Here is a 19,727-nt window from a genome sequence, read left to right on the forward strand (position 1 = left end):
GATGTCCCACTTCCTAGGTTTGATCATATGACAATGTTTGACCAATGGCATATGCAGTGAGTCAACTCTGGATGGGAAAATTATTGAAAATAAACAATCCCTCAAGCAGCCAGGCCTATGCCAGGAAAGGATTTATGTCATAAACAGCTTCTTCCATTATACCCAGAAGCTAAATGGCAATTAGTGCAACTTATTAGGTGATGAATGTAGCATGCTATGGTACCTCTATTAATGCTCATATTGCTGTATACTGGACTAAATGAAGCTTCTCGAAGTGTCTCAAAGGCGCTTTTTTCTTCAAAAGGCAACTGGACTTTTTTCCCCCTTGAAAACGTTTAGCTTCTTATCCAAGAAGCTTCATCACTTCTGAAGGTGGGGAATGGAAGAACAGGTATAGGTGTGTGTGTGTGTGGGGGGGGGGTGGAATGAAAGGATAGGTTCTGATAGTGGTGGGAGGGGAGAAAATGCACTTTTGAAATAACTATGACCTGGATGACTCAGAATCTCCATAGAAAGCTTCCAAGTGGCTTAAGGGCATCTCCTGCAGAGCACATTACAGTAATCATGTCAGCCCTTTTAAGAAGTCCAGAAATAAAAGCCAATAGAGTATCTATATTACCTTTATTGTAACAATAACAGAATCTTCCCAATCTAAAAGCATTTCTCTGCTTTCCAGCCTTTATCAGGCATGATATTCCCCTCTGAAAAAAAAATCGGGGCCGGCCAAAAGAGACCCCCCCACCGCGCGCCAAGAAATCGCTGCCCAGCTCCCTTTTCCTGCCGCTCAGCGGCCTCTGCTCGCACCGCCCGCCCGCCCGCCCGGCTCCGCTCAGGTATCCGGCTGGGGCTGTCAGGAGTTGCTACCGCCGGCGCGGCTCCGCGCGGCTCCAGTCCCGCGTTGCCTCAGGAAGGGAAAGGCAAAACCAGGAGCCGCTGCTGCCGTTGCAAAGCGCCGCCGCGGCTCTTTTTGCCTTTCCTTCCTGAGGCAACGCGGACTGAGCCACGCAGAGCCGTGCCAGCGGTAGCAACTCCTGACTTGGGGCCTCCGAGGGAGGGAAGGAGAAGAAGGGGGGGCGATTCCCAAAAAATCAGAATTCCGATTTTAATCGGAAGAATATCATGTCTGCTTTATTTAACTAGAGAGGGACCCTTTTACTTCCTTCAACCCCACCCCTCATTTGGATTCAGAGTTTATTTATCAGACCATTATCTATGATGCGGCTCTTCATCTTGTCTTCCAAGATTATTCTCACAGCCCTTTACAAATGCTTACATTAGGTGACCAGAATATGTGACTAGAGGGTCTCCTACTCCTACTACCAGTTGTAACTGGTACGGAAGAACCTCTGCAAAGACCTTCCAAGCTATAGTTGCTATGTGATCTTCAATGAGAAACTGTTAAGAAAATTCCATCTGTACACTTGTCTGAATGGAAAATGGTCCTTCCAGGACTAACTATAGAAATTATCTAGGACTGGGTAAAACCAAAATACCCATAACTTGGTCTTGGTAAAATTGAGCCTGAACCTTTTACTCCCTATCCAACCCGCTTCAGCTCTACACACTGGGACAAAACATCGCAGCATTGATTGGTTTACCTAAGGTTGATAATAGCAGTAGCACTTAAGATTTCTATACCACCCCATAATGCTTTACATTGTCCCCAACAGTCTGAGTCCTCATTTTACTAATCTTAGCAGGCTGAGTCAACCTTGAGCCTTGCCAGGATTGAACTCAGGGCTGTAGGCAAAGTTAGCCTGCAATACTGCATTCTAACCACTGTGCCACCAGGGCTTACTACCTTGGTGGTTCCCACCTTCTCTAAAGAGGCCAGCTTTTTGGAGCAGGAAATGTACCTAAAAGGCAGGATAGCATACAGATGACCAAACAAGAAAGTAGAACATTGGTTTCTTGGAACTAAAGACGAAGCACCACTGTTATATTTTCATCCCATTTATCACCAATATAGCTTTATTGATTCCATAACTACAAAAATACATTAGATATCAAATGAGAGAGATCCTGTCCAGCTCTCAGAAGACATTCAAAATATTTCAAAAAATCAAGAGACAATGAAGAGTCAGGCATGTAAACCAAAGAAATGGATACCCAAGTGATGTTCTCTTCTGTACTCCCAACAAAAGATAGGCACCCAATGAGGGAGTGCCCCACTCACTCACATTTATAATGATACTTAGTTGGGCGGTAAAACACTGTCAAACAACCAAACTCAGAGAGAACCAAGGACTGCATAATTACAATACCTGGCTGTTTTGCAATTATGTGACCTTGGTTAGAATGCCACTATTTTATTTTTCTGTGAGTCCACAAAGTATGTTTATCAGTAATCTTGCTCTTATGCTGTTGGTATAGCAGCACTGAGTTTCTTCATAAGAATTTTTTTTGTCTCGGACATAAATATTTTCCTAGTTTAGTCTTGAAAGGATCTATGATTGAACCTATGATCCAATATTCTTAACAGATAAGGTTTTACTCTTTTCACTATTCCAGGCATGTTGGGAATCCTACAACTTTTGTAAAGTGTTTCTCTATAATATACAAGTTGCCACTGTGGAATCTGCATTTGGTTTTGAAAGTTTTAACACAATTCCCTTCTTTGGTAAATGACCACTGCCTTCAGAAAAAAAAAGGCATTTTTCTCTTCCAAAAAAACCGCTATCATGATGAAGATTTTTATAATTCTCCACGCTGATTGTATTTTTGTACCAAAATTAAATTCTATAGGAATGTTTTATAGAAATCCGGAGCCACCCCTGCTTTTATTGTCAAAAACCAAGGGAGAATTTGTAAAGGAACAATATTAATTGGACAACTGTAGAATGATTAGATCTACTTGGGATATGAGGAATTCCAAGTAAGAGATATTTTGTTTGTATATTTTTAGCAAGCTGTTCAGCCAGAAGTAGGCAATGGCTATAAATTCCAGAAGAATCAAAATCACAGGTGGAATTCTATTGACTTCTCTTAGTGAATTCAGTGGTGGGTACTCCCTCCTCAAATAGTTACGTTCTTGGCTCTGCCTACTGAGCAAGGGAGAAATGTAGCCCATTCTAGGATTCCTTACTATAGGAAAAGATTATTCACAAATCTATTTTAAAAATCAGCCTGTTTTTCAAACCAAACCAAAATAAACATGTAAACCCACCACCAAATCAAATGTGCTTCATTAAGGGGGGAAACACTTTCTACACCATGTTGCTTTTGAAAGTATTAAATCTGCAGAACTACATTGTGACATTGAAATATGCGCTATTCTAACAATGGTGATATTTCTATTTTGGGCCAGCTGTTTAGTTTTGATGTACATAAAAGCAAAAAAGACATCCTTAGAACATTCGAGCTCTTCCTTTTTCTACTTTTAGTTTATGGGCTAGCCATCTACCTGGTTTGTTAGCTGATTCAAAAGTTTTGTTTCATAGATTTTAGGTTTTGTGCTCGTTCTTCTAGGAATGTTAAGTTTAATTTATGTCTAGTCTTCATTCTTTCTTTTTTGTCTCATTCTTTGGATCCTTTTGAAGTCTCTTTCTAGTTCTTTAATTTTTATCTTAGTTCATTTTGTTGTTTCTTTTCCATCTCGTTTTTTCTAATTGCATAAGCTATTGATACTCCTCTCATAAAAGTGTTTGCTGTATCCCATAAATTCTGCAAATTAGTATGGTCCTTTAAATTTATATTGAAAAATATTTCCAATTCATTTTTCATTTTTTGTATAAAATCTTTTTCTTTTAGGACTTATGTGTTTAGCGTCCATCTCATTTTCTGTTTCCTTTGTCCTTTCCAGGTAATTTTTAACGAATTGTGGTCTGCCCATATATATTGGGCATTATTTCTACTTTGGATATTTCATTTCCAATTGTCTTATTTGTCCACACCATATCAATTCAGGACCACAATTGGTGGGGGTTGGAATAGAATGCATACCTTTTTTCATTTGGGTGTCTTTTCTGCCATATATCATCTAGATTAGTTTCTTGTACTAAGTCACAGAATGGTTTTGGTAGACAGTTCTTTTTTATTTTTAGTTCTTTACCAATCTTTTTAAGTATCCATTATGGCATTAAAGTCTCCGACCAAGCATATCTTAGTCTGTCCTGTCTCCACTATTTTATCATATAATTTTTGATAAAACATTTTTTGATTCGCATTCGGTGCATATATTCCCACTAACAATACTTGTTTTTGCGATATCTCCAATTGTACCATTAAGATTCTGCCCTGTTCTCCCATGTAAATTTGTTTTGCGTTCATCCCTTTTTTTATATACATAGCCACCCCCTCTTTTCTTTTGCTACATACAATTTTCCTAATTTGGGGAATTCCAAATATTTACTCTGATTTTTGGATATGTACTTCTTGAAGGCATATAATATCAACATTCTGTTTTGTTAATTTTGTTAACATTTGCCTTCACTTGGTCGGGGAATTCAATCCATTGATATTTAGTGAAATTAATCTAATTTCTTCTTCCATCTTATTAATAGTAGGTCTGACTTAGTCTTCTATTGGTCCTTGCTTCTCTCTGGGGTCTTGTTCACAGTCCTTCTCTTCTTGGTCTATCTCTTTCTTCTTTATCTCTTCCTCCTTGTTCTTCTTCTAACACTTCTTGTTGTTGCTCCTCTTTAGAGCTCTTTAGTCAGTTCAAATAGATTTAGCTTAAATAAAAAAACATCTGTTGAAAAGAGGCAAATGGATTACTCTTTATTTCTATTAGCCTCTCCAAGGAAAATGTAGATGCAATATAGTAAGTAAATAATTCTACGATTCTGGCAGACACTGTGTTTTAAAAACTGAGGTTGTAGAGAATGAGAACAAACACTCCAAAACAGGTGAAACCAGAACTTCCTACCAACTGCCATCAGATGAGAATCCACATGATAATAATACCAATATAATACAGTTATGTACAAGGTTCGCAGAGATTTTCAGGGCCACTCTCTGACCGCTATATTGAGATCAGGTAAGTTACTTTTTCTTTCAGCAAAGAGGAAGGGGTTTCTCTTCTGACCCCTATTTATAACCACAGCTTCCTTCTATTATATCAACCAGAGTCTGCCTAGGGAAGAAAAAAAACATGAGCACAATTACAGATTTGTCAAACTGCTGGCACAACAATTTATTATTGGCAAAAAATGTGCTTCAAAAGGGATAAGGCAGAGCCTGCGTAAAAAAGAATATGATATTCTGATCAAAATATCTCAGCTAGGACAGGGAAACTGAACTAAGACATGAAACTCATTTGACAGTTTGGGCTAGTCTCTCTAGCTCTAGCTCGAGGGTTGCTGCTAGTTAAAGAGCTGCTAGGCAAATGAATGAAACAAAAGGAACATTGGCTTACCTGAATGTTCATTTTCTGTCTTGGTGGAGTGAGTCCAGATAGGATGGGTTATATCAGCTTAAGCCAGTAGGACTGAGTCTGCTCAAATTCAAGCTCCGACCCTTTGTTGTGGCCACTCCCCAGCTTTCGATGAAGCATCAAGGCAGACTGGACGTGATTCAACTAATGCAGATAAACAGACACACATTAATGCACCCGCCTAGGCCACCCCAGACTGGACGAACTAGGGTGGAGCTGGACTCACCTCCACCAAGACAGAAAATGAACATTCAGGTAAGCCAATGTTCCTTTTCCTGTCTATAGTTACGTGAGTCCAGATAAGATGAGACATACCTAAGCCTGCTAATTCCAGGGAAGGCAATAGTCTGGTCCTACTTACATCAGTGTTCATGTACACTTTGCAGGACTCTTCTGCTGAAAGCGGCGTCTGCCGCAGTGAAGGCATCAATGTGATAATGGCAGATAAAACAGGTATGATATTCCCCTCTGAAAAAAAAATCGGGGCCGGCCAAGAGACCCCCCACCGCGCGCCAAGAAATCGCCCGCCCGCCCGCCGCTCGCCCCGCCCGCCCGGGCGATTCCCAAAAAAATCGGAATTCCGATTTTAATCGGAAAAATATCATGTCTGATAAAAGGAGACAGAGAAGACCAGGCGGCCACTCTGCAAATCTCCTCAATGGGGGCTTGGGTAACCCAGGCCGCCGTTGTTGCTGCACTCCTGGTGGAATGTGCTGTCACTCCTCTTGGAATTGGAAGAGCTGGAGTGTGGTAAGCCTTAGTAATGTAGACCCTAATCCACAAGCCCAACGTCTTTGGCGACACCTTCAACCCCAAGGAACCAGGTTGAAATGAGACGAACAGAGCCTCCAGCGGAATGGCAGGGTCCTCTGGATGTAAGTCTTCAATGCCTTCCGTACATCCAGAGTATGCCACGATTGCTCGAGAGAGTAGGAAGGAGTAGGGCAAAAATGGGGAAGGACAAGTTCCTGTGCTCTATGAAATCTGGAATTGATTTTAGGAATAACCACAACATCACTCTGTCTGCATGGAAGACACACAAGCCCTCCTTGACAGAAAGAGCAGCTAACTCAGAAATCCTCCTAGCCGAGGTGATGGCTATGAGAAAAGCCACCTTGAGAGAGAGGAAATATAAAGTTATTGATTTAAGTGATTCAAAGGGTGGAGACATTAAGGCTTTTAGAACTTTGGGAAGATCCCAAGTGGGAAATCTGAACCACCGGTGGTCTTAAATTCGATGCCCCTTTTAAAAATTTATGAATGGTCTAATTGAGAGATAGGAAACCTTTTCGGTGCAAAAAGAAAACCGAGGAAAGGGCTGCAACCTGCCTACGCAAGGTATTAGTGGAGAGTCCCTTGTCGAGACCTTCCTGCAAAACATCCGAAATATTGGCCACAGAAGCTGAATTGGGGGAAATTTTGGATTTCAAACACCACTGGCAGAAAATTTTCCAAGTGGCCTGATAAGTTCTGTTAGTGGAAGGCTGTCTGGCTGCTAGGATGGTCTGGATGGCCTTCTCAGAAATCTTTTGCTTCCTTAGAGCGCTCCGCTCAACCGCCATGCAGTCAGCTGGAACCACTGAGGATCCGGGTGTGAGACTTCTTCCTTGAGAAGCGAGACTTTGAGAGGAGGGATCCTCCAAGGAGTGGAGCACGAGAGATTCACCAGGTCTGCGAACAAAGGACGTCTGGGCCAATATGGAGCTAGTAACAATACCACTGCCTTCTCCTCCAAAATTTTCCGAATCACCGCTGACAACAACAGAAGAGGAGGGAAGGCATACAGAAGACCCCAAGGCCAACGGCACCTCAAGGGGTTGGTCCCTTCTGTTCCCTGGTGTGCGAACCTGGTGAAGAATCCGGGAAGTTGGGCGTTGGTTGGAGAGGTGAACAGGTCCACTGCTGGATGTCCAAATATCTGAACCAGCTCCTGAAACAGAAGAGGGGGAATACTCCACTCTGAGGGGTCAATTTTTGCTCTACTTAGCCAATCAGCTTGTGTATTATCCCCCCTGGAGATGTGTTCCACCCCAACAGAAAGGAGATTCTTTTCTGCCCAAAGTCCCAGACACTCAGCCTCTAACATAAGAACTTGGGATCTGGTACCTCCCTGTCTATTAATGTGTGCCTTGGCAGTGGTGTTGTCCGTCAAGATAAGGTCATGAGAATGAAAAATGTGTGACCTAAATTGTTTGAGAGCAAACCTAACTGCTCTTAATTCGCACCAATTAATGCTCTTCCCTTTTTCCGAGGGGGACCACAGACCCTGTGCCAAGTTCGAGTCTAGATGGGCTCCCCAGCTGGAGAGACTGGCATTCGTGGTGATGACTATACGGGAAGGTTCTTTGAATGATTGTCCAGCATGCAAGGCTGGAGAAGATCACCACAACAATGACTTTTTGATTGATGTAGAGATGGAGACCCTAATAGCCGAATGACTCCTGCCTGCCTTTTGATGTGGCAAAAGGAACCATTGAAGCTTTCTGGAGTGAAGCCTGGCCCAAGGCACAATGGAGATGGTGAAAATCATTTTCCCTAATAGTTGGGATAGAGAAGCCAGGGAGGAAGAACAAGCCTTCACAATCTCCCCAATCATAGAATGCAAACTGTCAATCCTCTCTTGTGAGAGAAAAACTTTGCAAGAAAGTGTATCTATCTTAGTCTCCAAATGCAATAAACTTGTGGTAGCAGAAAAATGGCTTTTCTTCTCACTTATGAAAAACCCGTGGCCTTGTAACATGTTAATGGTAGTCTGTAGATCCCTTAGGGCTTGGTCCTTAGAAGACTGGACTAAAATGTCATCTAAGTAACACTGAACCCTAATGGGGATACTCCTCAAACGGGCTGCCAAGATTTTTGTGAAAACCCTGGGTGCAGAGGACAGGCCAAAGGGCATGGCCCTGTATTGGAAATGTTTGCCTTGGTAAGTGAAACGTAAGTATTGCCTATGTGAATGGCAAATTCTGATACGAAGATAAGCTTCAGTGAGATCTATAGAGGCGAGGAAGTCACCCTCCCTGATGCTGGCCAAGATAGTCTGTAGTGAATGCATCCTGAAACACTTGTACTATACAAATTTATTGAGCCTTTTAAGATCTAAGATGGCTCGCCATCCCCCAGAAGATTTAGGTATCACAAACAGACGAATAGAATCCCTTGCCATGTTGGTTAATGGGACCTTTTGTATGGCCCTGATGTCTAAAAGGTGTTGAATTGTCTGTTCCACCAACCGTCTACGAGAGGGTATTCTGGAGACTGAACAAGGTACAAAAGATCTGGGAGGCGGGGGGATCGAAATTCAGGGGATAGACCCTGTCAAACAGTTTGTAACACCCAAGCATCGGATGTGATAGTTTCCCATTGGGCAGCAAAATGGGATAATCTGCCCTCAATGGGAGGACTACTGCTATCCTTATCGGGAGTGCCTGAAGAAGAGACTTCCTCCCCCACGAAAGGGCCGCTTGTCTGAGTACTGCAGTCTATCATGGGCTGCTCTGTCCTGAGAGCGTTCTTGCTGGTTGTAGGGTTGACTCTGGGACCCTTGAACCCCTGAATCGCCCTCTGCTCTGTAAGAGGATCTACGGTTATAAGGAGCAGCACTGAAACTGGAGTGTCGATTTAGAGAAGGAAGATACTTCTTCTTGTTCCTGGTTTCAACCAGGTGCAGCTCCAGGACCTTGCAAAACACCACTTTCCCTTTTATGGGAAAAGAGGCCACCTTCCACTTGCACCAGCCGTCTGCTTGCCAACTCTTCAGCCAAAACATTCTATGGGCAGCGATGGATGTGGTGATGACCTTGGGGGCAAACCTGGCACTATTCAAAGTAGTGTCTGCGGTGAATTCTGGGGCTGCGACCAACTTATGAATATCTTGATGAATTCTCATGTCAGATGCAGGGACTCTGTCCTGCAATTGGCGAAGCCACCGTAGAGAAGATCTCATGAAAAAGGAGGCGGTTGAAGCCGCCTTAACTGCCCAAGCAGCAGCCAGGTGAGCTGGAGGGATTACTCAATCCTCTTATCTTCAGCTTTTAGTGCCTCTTCAGGATCTGCCGGATTGGATGAGGCAGAGATGATAGCCGCAACAGGTGCATCAACTGTAGGTACCTGTAGGGAGCTGGTCAGCTCGGGCCCCATGGTGAAGAAACGCCTCTCGCTGGCTGACAGTGATGAGGAAGTACCAGAGGTTTCATCCATTTTTGTATAACATTGAGGAATAATCTAGGGACAGGCATCATTTCTGATCTCACAACTGGTTCATCAAAAAGTTGATCAGGTGGCACCGTGCCATCACCCTCTGCTTCACCGACATCAGCCCCAGGTCCCAACTTTGCAGTTTTCTTGGCTTTGAATAATAAAGCTTTAAACTTCTGTGCATCAAAGTTGCCAGTAAAGGATGGTCTTTCAGGGGCCATATCCTCATCCTGAGAAGTCAGATTCTTTTTTCTCTTCTTCAAGGGCTCTGCCAGAAATGCTGGGTAACGAAGGCACTGGGGAGCCTCTGTCTTTGAAAGAGTAGGTTTCTCTAGCCTGAAAAGATCTGTCTGGTTCTGATTGATCTGAGGCCTCAGAGATATTTCCTTTAGAAGCTCGAAGAGCCTCTACCACTCTCCTGATCGCCTTAACAATAATGGCTTCCAAATGAGCTAGAACAGCCTCTTCCTCTTCCTCAGAATTGTAAGGTTCTGACCCTTTTAGGGGGAGGACGAAGCAGCTCCTCCACACTTCTAGGCTCCCTATCATCTCTCTCAAGGTCTCCCAAAAGAGCTGGATCCCCAACTGGGGACCAAATACTGGGGCGAGGAGGCCCAGTAGAGGTAGAAGGCTCTACTTCCACTTGTAAAACTGGGGGTTGTGCAGACTGATCTGAACCATCATCAGGAGGGGGAGATCTCCTGCCCTTCCCCCCAGCCACATGGTGGCATCTCTCCAACCTTTTTCCAGAAAACTGTGGTTCTTTCTGGACCTCTGGTTCAGCTCTGGCAACATCTTTGTGTTCAGGGGCCTTCCTCTTCTGTCTGCCTCTGGATTTTCCTTTGGAAGTGGAAGGGCTGGGCTCCCTTTCTTGTTCTTTATCAGCCATCTCACCTGGAGAATTAAGTAATTCACAAAGAGGCAGGGAAGGGAGGGGACCTGCTGGAAGGAGCGAGGAGTATTAATAAATTGACTCACAAGGGAATAATGCAATAAAAGGCCAGATCCAGAAACAAATTAATCACCTTACCTGGTAAGCCGGCTTAGCACGCCTGTGAAGGCTACTGATGGGCTGCAGCCACCCCTGCCAGTCACACACCGGGTTTTTTGGACCTGCAAACAGGTCAGCAGGCGCCCACGCGATTTCCTCAGTGCTGGAGATGCAACGGAGCACTGGCAACGTGGCCAGTAGCGTCCTCAGATGGGGGTAATCCCTGCCAGCTGGGATTGGGCCATGCCCAATCAAAGCAGCTGCTTTGCTTCCTCCAAAACTTGCAGCAAAGCTCTGCTGTGGCTTTTGCTCCAGGTCCTCAAGCCGCTGCTGCAGGCTGCTTCGCTGTGTGTTTTGCAGCCAAGGCAATCAATTCAGCCAGCCAGAAAGCGAAAGAGAAACAGCAAGTGGTTTCTATTGCTGCCGCGCCCATCAGCTGATTGCACTTATCCAGCCGATCGCCTGGAACTGCCCCACGTGGTCCTGGCTACACGCGCTGCGTTTGAAGCCCTTCTTGTGATTTGGAAGCTCTGGGAGCTAAAATCAGCCCACTCACAGTTTCCAAGCCTCAAAAGTACTTTTTAAAACTTTTTTAATTTTTTAACAATCAGGCTCCACTTAAAGCTGGAGCCTTGCAAAACATGTCTTGTCCTGGCTAAGACTGAGTCAAAAACTGGGGAGTGGCCACAGCAAAGGGGTGGAGCTTGATTTTGAGCAGATTCAGTCCTACTGGTTTAAGATAATATAACCCATCCTATCTGGACTCAGGTAACCATAAACAGGAAAATAGCCAAGAAGATTACTACATCGGTGAATTTCAATGATATATATCCTAGGTGCTCTGAGCAATAACCATCCGAGCTACGTACTTGCTGAAACTTACCTTTGCTCTGCAGAGAGCTCAAATTCTTCTAGAGTTGACTTGGCAAGCACGGACGTTGATTGTATCCCATATTCAGCAGTCAGCTTTACTAGTTCCAGTGCTTTCTCCGCTTGTGTACTTTGTTTAATGCAACCGAATATCTCTTTCACTGTCAAATCACTGCAAAAAGGAAAAAGGGATATGGATACTGCAGTGGCATCTGTAACAGTTTGATAGGAAAACATTTTATCTGACAAGGTATGATGGTAACCAACTAGAGATCGTAAGCCCCTTAAGAGTCACCTTTAGGAGAGACTGGAAGAATAAGTAAATAAACTACTGTTGAGCTGAGAAATTTCTGATCCCAATATTTATTACAAAAAACACTAAAGGCACCTCTTCATAACCCAAGTAATTACATGAGTTTCATGAGCAGGCAGAGAAGCATCTATCCAGCCAAGGCAGTTTTCCTAAAAAGTCTTAAGTAGAGAATCTTAATTTTACAAAAGGTCACATCTGCTATCAGGAAAGTTTAATCTGAATAATTATATTTTTCTGTTCTGAAAAACTTCTGAAATAGACTTGTGCTACCACCTTTTGATTCTTGGACTTCTGGTGATATGCAGTATAAAGGTCATTGCTTTATTTATGCTACATTGGCACAAATTCAAGGATTCAAACTGCTGATCCAAGGTGACAGCTCAGCTCAGAAATTAATAACAGTGTAAAAAGTTTTGAAAGAAAAGGATTGTTGTAGATTCCAGTCAAATTATCAATGCAATGCAGCTCAGTTTTCCATTCACAGATGATAACATCACAATGCTTTTTTCTGAAAAGTAGACCAATAAATAGTTCTTTTTCTGCTACCAATTAACAGATAAACAAATATACATTCAATGCTACTTCTCTGCATAACCAAAATACAGAAGTCTTTAAAAGTGACTTAAAAGGTTTAAAGGTTAAAGTCTCAGTATTCTAGCAGTGGATGTAAATTTCTGAAGAGGATTCAGGCTTTATTGCACCTACAACTGTAGCAGTTCCCTTGATAGCTCTGCTTGCTCTGCTAACAAAACCACCAGTCTTTCCGAGGAAATGACAAGCTGACATTTGGTGATGGAACTGGGCCAGCACAGGACAATGGCAGAAAGTGGCATTTTAACACTGGAGAAAACTAAGGGTCAAATTAGTCTGAATGCTAATGAACAGATCAAATCAAAGGGAAAGTAAAGACTGACATTTATTATCAGGACTTCCAAGGGGCAAACTTTAAAAGGCAAGCTTACCTGGGAACTTGAGAGTGTTTTTTAAACAGCTGTAGCATGTTCCTATTTGGAGATGAAAGAAATAAAAATTACCATTTAAATGCAGAGATGAAAGAAGTATGATCAGAAGTCCATCAAGAGGCTTGACTTACAGGTATGAAGGGTTTTACAAATCAAGAACTACCCGTATATATAATCCCAAATCTTGTCTTACAACAAGACAATATAGGTTATGTAGTCAACAAAAAAGAACTACAACTAATTCTCCAAGGAAATCCAAAATCCCACTTGAAAATGATTTTTTCTAACTGCTAATAACCTAAAATGAAAAAAAAACACCTCTATTGAATCGAATAGAATTTTATTTAGGAAAAGAAAAAAATGTTCACAGAATATGGAAATTAAGTAATTTTAACAGTTATAGTGGAACAAAAAGCACTAGAAAAACTAGTTTCTCATTGGGGTAGAGATAAAGATTGATGGTGCCTTTGGAAACATCTATAGCCATAAAGATGAAACCAGCTCGTAAGTGTGGTAGCAGCTTCACTCACACCTTTCCCTTGAACAAGTTGATATTTTCCAGCAGTAGAAAAAAAAGCCTTTACCTCATACAGCCCATGATATCTCTATTATCCTGGTAAAAAACCTGCCAGTTAGAAAGGCTTTTTTTTTTTTTGCTCAGATACTACATATACCTGCCTCTAGTCTAAAAGTGAAGCATATGAAGTGAGACAGCCAGTAAAGTATTACTGGACTTTCTGGTGCAACCTTAAACTATAAGAACAGGCTCCATGCCTTTAGCTGTATTCCTCCTCCAGGAACTGCTTGAAGGAAAAAAGAAAACATAATAGCTAGATTTCATTATATTCTCTCTCTTTCCCCTCTCTGCCTCCCCCAATGTACTTTGGCGCTTAAGTTTTCAATTAAGGCTCCATAGATAAAGTTGTACTCTACCTCTACACAGAATAAATAAATCAAAGTCAAAGATGGTATGTAATTGAGTTAGAGAGAGACTTGACTTCTATGGCTCAGAACCTGGGATAAGTTGTTATATTTCAAGATTTATCTCCAGAATGAAATACAAATGATTGGTAGGGACTCTTTTTTTTTCTTTCTTACCAAGCTTCTTGTGTTCTGCCAGCCCTGGCAAAAAGTATTGTGGTGTTATTAAGAGAAGTGTCTTTCCACAGGAGTTGCATGTTCTTGCTCTTTAAGTCATGCAGAGATTTTATGTTTTCAGCACAATCAGCAAATGCAACTTGGGTCTGTAAAACATTAAGATACTTTGCATCTGCATGCAACAGTAGCAATCTAGCAATGAGTATTACTTCAGATATGAAGCTAAAGTAGTGTTTTAGCAGGTCTAGGTACACCTAGACAACACCTTCTTTACAGAAGGAGATACAAACAACTATGGGATACCCATGGCCTCTCCAAAATGTCTATAGAAAATAAGTTGTATCCCATACATACATACATACACGCGCACACACAAAACCCCAAATTAAAAAACAAGAGCAAGACCAAAAAAAGGGGGACAATTTTAAGTATATCCCCAGGTAAAACCTTTAAGATTAAATATCCTTATTTATCTTTATTGTCCCTAAGGGCATTTCTGTATTTAACTGTTGTTAATATAAGTAAATCAAATGTGAGTAAACAACCAAGATCAAAAACTTGTTAATTTTCAACCAATGCAATTTTCTATTCAGGTAATCCTCACTTGCTACCTCATTTAATGACTGTTCAGTTTACAATAGTGTAAAAAAACCCAACTTTGCAACCAATCCTTGCATTTATTGCAAGATCCTGCAATCCTGTGATTACCATTCACATTCTTCACAAGCAGAATGAAGAAGTAAAATTGCAAATTCCTCTCCCATATCTTGCTTAAACACTGCAATGATTCATTCACTGCCTTCAACGTGGATCATACTAAGAGGAGGAATATGTGGATGCCTCCAGAATTGTAGTAGGCTGTCATTAGCATCTTATTGATACTTAAACTTTGTATCTTTGTCATATACTTCTAAGAGTAAATTATGAACCAAAATCATAATTCCTCCATAGACAAACATCCGCTACTGTTGTGGTTAGCCGACAGCAGGTGTGGATGGTGGAGGAGAGCAAGGACTCAGATAAGGACCAGGACCATTAGGGAGTGGACTGCTGCCTTCAGAGACTGTGGGGGCTGGCAGCAGTGATGAAGAGGTTCCCGAGGAGCCTGCGCCAAGTGCGCATGCGCACAGGATTGCTCATAGGAGAGAGCAATTACAGCAGCACCGGTGACTCAGGAGTAAGGCTGCAAGGTAATGGCCCCTCCCTCAAAAGGATAAAAGCCAGGTTTGAAGAAGCCTTTTTTGCAGAAGGCAAAGACGTTCTGAAATTCAGCCTCATGGAGATTATAGTTAGTATTTGAAAACTCTTGTAAACTATTTATCTGTGGGTTTTTGGCAGCCTTGAAAAACAACCTGGCAAGACTCTTTCTTGTCAGAGCTAATTAGTTGGAAGCAGCCTTTTATCTGTGAAGAAACAGAATTTGTAGATGAAACCTTAAAAGGTGGGGGCTGCTGCCTTTGTCTGGTGTTGGCTTCCTTTGGAACCAGGTTGGGTCAGAACAGCTATGGGGGGAGGATTTTTGTTTACGTTAAAATATCCAAAAGAATGAAAGAGAGCTGTCCCACCACTACTAAGTATTTACATACATTCTTTAGTTAAAATACTTAAATCAGTTATTTAGGGGCAAATTCATGACCCTAATATAGCAGATAGAAGAATCTTAACTAGGCGGATATTGATGGGCAGTTGATGCAATAATACTCTCCCAAGCATATATTGGCAAGCTATTGTAAAGATGAGTATTAAACTGTTCACTACGATAAAACCAAAATCTTACTTTTCTAAAGTATCAGAAGATATATATATATATGCTCAGTTAATAATAATAGAATCAAACAAGTTAACCAATATAAAAATCTCAGGGTTCTTTTTCAAAATGATAGGAAAATTACTATTCAACCCAGCCATATTCTCAAAAGCACAAAGAACACCAAGACCATCTTAAGATTTTACAGGATGCAAGCAGGTAAATTTGTCCCTATGACAACTAAACTCTTTCAGGCCAATGCAACTGCACAACTGATGTATGGGTAGTCCTTGCTTAATGACCCTGCCTTCAGCAATTGTTACTATTGCATTAAATGAATGGTAGTTATAAGCAGTCCTGTTTATGATTGATTACAAATGAATTTATGGCTGTTGTAGTGCCCACCTGCATCTATAACCAGAGTACAATTTAACTCTTCCTACTGCCTATCTTATCCCTCATCTCTGCCTTTTTGAAACTTTGCCTTCCACTACTCTACTGCCCAATACCCCCCATAGCCCCCAGCTTATTTTTGCCTTCTTGTGGCTCTTACTGATGAGGTGCACCTGGCCTGGCCCTTTGTGAGGCAACTGCTGGCTATGCAAAACCTTCCCCAACAGCTGTTTGATGAAGGACCGGGCGAGGCACATCTTGTCAGTAGAAAAAGGAAGATGATGGCAGCCAGTTGGGATGGTGGGGTCAGGGGCAACAGGATACAGGACAGTGAGGCAATGCAGGATGGCCAAAGAGATGGGGGAGAACTGCTTTTGCTAAATGGTGTGGTCAAATGATCGCTCCGCAACAGAAATTCCAGTCCTTTTTAGGGTCATTAAGCAAAGACTACCTTGCACATTTTCTACTAAAGGATAGCTTTCTTGATCTTAAAACTCCAGAAACATTTAAGTTGTTCTCTTATGCCAAGGATAGGCAAAAATGAATGGGAGCAGAAGAGTAGTTGCCAGTTTCCCCCATTGAGTTTCTTATGGGAACTGACAGACAGCATTGGAAATCTCCCTTCCTTTACAGCAGGCAAGGAAATGGTTGCTGTTGGGTAGGAGAGGAAGCAAGGGGATTGCAAGACTCACTATCAAACTGTCATGGAACTTTGAAAATGATTAGAATGTAACAGCAGCACTGAAGCAGCCACAACTTTCTCAAATTTCATTCCCTTGGAAATTATTGGTCTTGGATTTTGGACATTCTGTAAACTAGCCCATTTAAGATATGTTGGTTCAAAAACTGTTGCCCTATGCACAGGATTTAAAGGATACTTGAATGAGAATTTTAATATTATATAAATATGCTATATGGTTTCTTTTTATAATATTGTATGGTAGTTACATATTACAGGGTTTCCAGCCCCTGGGCCATAGACCAGCAGCATTCCACAGCACACCAGACACCAGGCCACGCAAAGGAGTGAAGCCACATCCACACATCCGTGGGATGAGGGCAACAGGTGAAACCACGGCCCCTTCAGTTCTCAGAAAAACCTCCATGGAACTGGTCCCTGGCTCCCAAAAGATTGGGGGCTGTTGTTGTATTGTAAATAAATATATTTTCCATATCTTTTTGGCATGCACTGGGCTTTTCTGTTACTCTAACTTTGAAATGATTAACTTATTACATGATGAATTATAAACCATCTTGGGAGATTACTTTTTCTATTAATAGGTAGCTATGTGTTAGGAATCTGGGGTGCATGAAGATGAGATATGCCAAGTGAAGAAGCAAAAGAAAAGAATAAGATTTCTTTCAGCAGCTTGCTCTGCTGAAAAAATAGAGGAACTTCCCAGTGTGTATTGTTTTACTGCAAACATGGATATTATTGCTATTCCAGCAACTGAAAATTAATCCTGCAACATTTTTCTATGTTTTATTATAATAAGAAATAGTAAGAGCAGGCCTCCTGGATTCATTTCAGCATTAGCTAATTCATGCCATTGATCTCTACAATTTTTATTAAGTGTGAACATTTTCCACATCCCATGTTCCATCAAGACTCACCTCCGGAGACTGTACATCTCTTGCCATAAGAGCCAGAACTTCTTGTACAATAGTGTCTCTGAGACTAAATCCAAATTGCTTAATATCTGAACAAGAAAGAAAAGTTATCAGAAATAAAATAACTGCAAGCAGTTCTTGATCAATGAAATTAGCAACTTTACTAAAACTTTACTAAAATTTACTAAATTTATTTTACTAAAATATGGAAGTTCAATCCTTAGATTCAACTGAGCCTAATTAATGATTATTGTATGGCTAAACACAAAGACAGGAAAATGTAGAGACTATATGAAAGTTAAGCTAATGGGAGAGTGACAGATACTTTGTTTTGATGAGCACTATTAAACATCCAATCTAACTAGATCTTTTTTTCCTACAATGGGATCTGTCACTGGGGATTGCTAACCAACAATGATTAGAAATTATACAAACTGCACTAGCAAGTTTGTAATTTGAGCAATAAATTTCCAGTCTCATAGTATGAGGCACCATGGTAAAAGCTTTCCTGATTCAATGTGGCTCTGATCTAAAGGAATTTTTTAATTTTTACTGATGCTCAAAGAGGCAAATATGCCTTCTTCTGACTAACTTGGGAAGAATTGCTTATCACCTTGGAAACAGAAAAACAAAGTATAATTAACCTTTCCATATCTGGGGAATCAATTCCAAGCAATTGCCAGAGTCCAATGCCTGAAGAAGCACCATTATTGTTCTAATATTTGGGTAAAATTCCTGAAGAAGAAATGCAAAATTTTGGATAATCACAGTTTTGAGTTACTGACGTTGAAACTTTTAAAGTCACAAAGAATAAATTAACAAATAATACTTACTGATGGAACCAGTTCTTTATACCACTTCAACAAAACATCAAAGTGTTCCATCACAGCCAACAATTCAAAAAATGACATACTATGGCAAAGAAAGAAATAATCAGTTATTAAAACACTATCAACTTCAAGAAGGAAAAGGTTATCATGTAATCTTCCAAAATTCCTGTTCTCACTTCTCAAACAGCTGTAACTTAAAATAAAATCTTAATGTTTTGAATCTCGAAGAAAATGTAGCAGATAGTATAAATTATCTAGCTTTACCTAACAAAATTAAAACCATCTGCTGGTAAAACATCACTTATAAATTTGGAATCGGATCACTGTTTACTTCTTTCTAGGTTATGATTCGGTAGCCATTCTAATATAAGTAGTTTTAAGCCTATGCAGTGTCTATTTCTCGATCTGTTCTACCTTGTAGGTCTGACATTATCAGAGCTTTCTGTCTGCTCCAATATTATCTCCTGATGGAGAAGCAAGATCTGCAACTTTAGGGTCCTCCTGGACTCAAGGCTTCCTTTGGGTTGTGGGCTTTACCTGGGATAGGAGTATCTTCTACAGTTAATGATGTCCTCGTCACTTCTCTGAATTACTGTAACATGCCATCCTTCATTCCGCCTTTAAAAAGCGCTTAAAATCAGCAGATGTCCAAAATGCAGCGGCTTTTGTGCTTATTAATATTGGGAGCACATTATACTTTCCTATGGCCCTGCACTAGTTACTAATCAACTTTGGCTGTAATTTAAGGGTTCGTTTTAACCTACAAGGCTCTCTATGGTTTGATACCAGGTTACTTTCAGAATCATATTTGCCACCTAGAATCTGTCTGCCCTACATAATCGTTCCAAGAAAAGTTTCCTATGGTTCCTCCCTTTGGGGGGAGTGAAAAGGGGAGGGGCACAAAGCCAGAGATGCTACTTCTTGGTGGCCATACTGGCCTTTGGGAATGTACCTGATTGTAATTCAATATGTTTCCTAACTGTCTTTGGCAAACAGTGCTCTTTCATAGAGCCGTTGGGGATTGATGTAATTCATTGTTATTTCACTGCTATTATTCTATTGTTCTATTTAATCTTCCAGCGCAGTTGAAGCTGTTGATAATTCAATTCTATAATTATGAATGCTAAATAACAATTACTAATAAAAGTTCTTCTGTGTCATATTTCGCAACGTTATCCTGTTCTCTGCTTTCTGCAGCACTCTATGTAGTCGATAAGCAAGTTGGACGTCCTTCAGTTCCAGACACTGTAATAAAGGCACAATATATTGAATCCTTGAATCCAAGAAATAGCAATGCTCTGCTACACAGAACATCATACATTTTTTTTTCAATTTTAGCAAGAA

The 19,727-nt window shown here is 41.1% G+C and overlaps 1 protein-coding gene across 6 annotated transcripts in view; it reads right to left on the bottom strand.

Moving 5' to 3' along the window:
• Positions 1 to 4,693: 4,693 nt before the first annotated feature.
• PTCD3 (pentatricopeptide repeat domain 3) overlaps positions 4,694 to 19,727 on the bottom strand; it is a 35,828-nt gene continuing 20,794 nt past the window's right edge. For 2 of the 6 annotated variants that reach the window (XM_026679853.2, XM_026679854.2), the window contains exons 17-24: positions 19,522 to 19,628; positions 18,387 to 18,465; positions 18,198 to 18,288; positions 17,557 to 17,642; positions 13,803 to 13,948; positions 12,705 to 12,746; positions 11,443 to 11,601; positions 4,694 to 5,074 (exon numbers count right to left, since the gene is read on the bottom strand). In XM_026679853.2, coding sequence (XP_026535638.1) covers positions 5,029 to 5,074; positions 11,443 to 11,601; positions 12,705 to 12,746; positions 13,803 to 13,948; positions 17,557 to 17,642; positions 18,198 to 18,288; positions 18,387 to 18,465; positions 19,522 to 19,628 — 756 coding nt within the window. In that variant the 3' untranslated portion in view covers positions 4,694 to 5,028. Of the gene's footprint in view, positions 5,075 to 5,381; positions 5,519 to 10,354; positions 10,511 to 11,438; positions 11,602 to 12,704; positions 12,747 to 13,802; positions 13,949 to 17,556; positions 17,643 to 18,197; positions 18,289 to 18,386; positions 18,466 to 19,521; positions 19,629 to 19,727 lie in introns of those variants that run through there. The other 4 variants (XM_087947480.1, XM_087947479.1, XM_087947478.1 and 1 more) reach the window with 4 other exon arrangements.

This window comes from Notechis scutatus, chromosome Z (genome assembly GCF_049901735.1).
Source record: "Notechis scutatus isolate UNSWTSFEM ecotype Mainland chromosome Z, rNotScu1.2, whole genome shotgun sequence".
NCBI lineage: Eukaryota > Metazoa > Chordata > Lepidosauria > Squamata > Elapidae > Notechis > Notechis scutatus.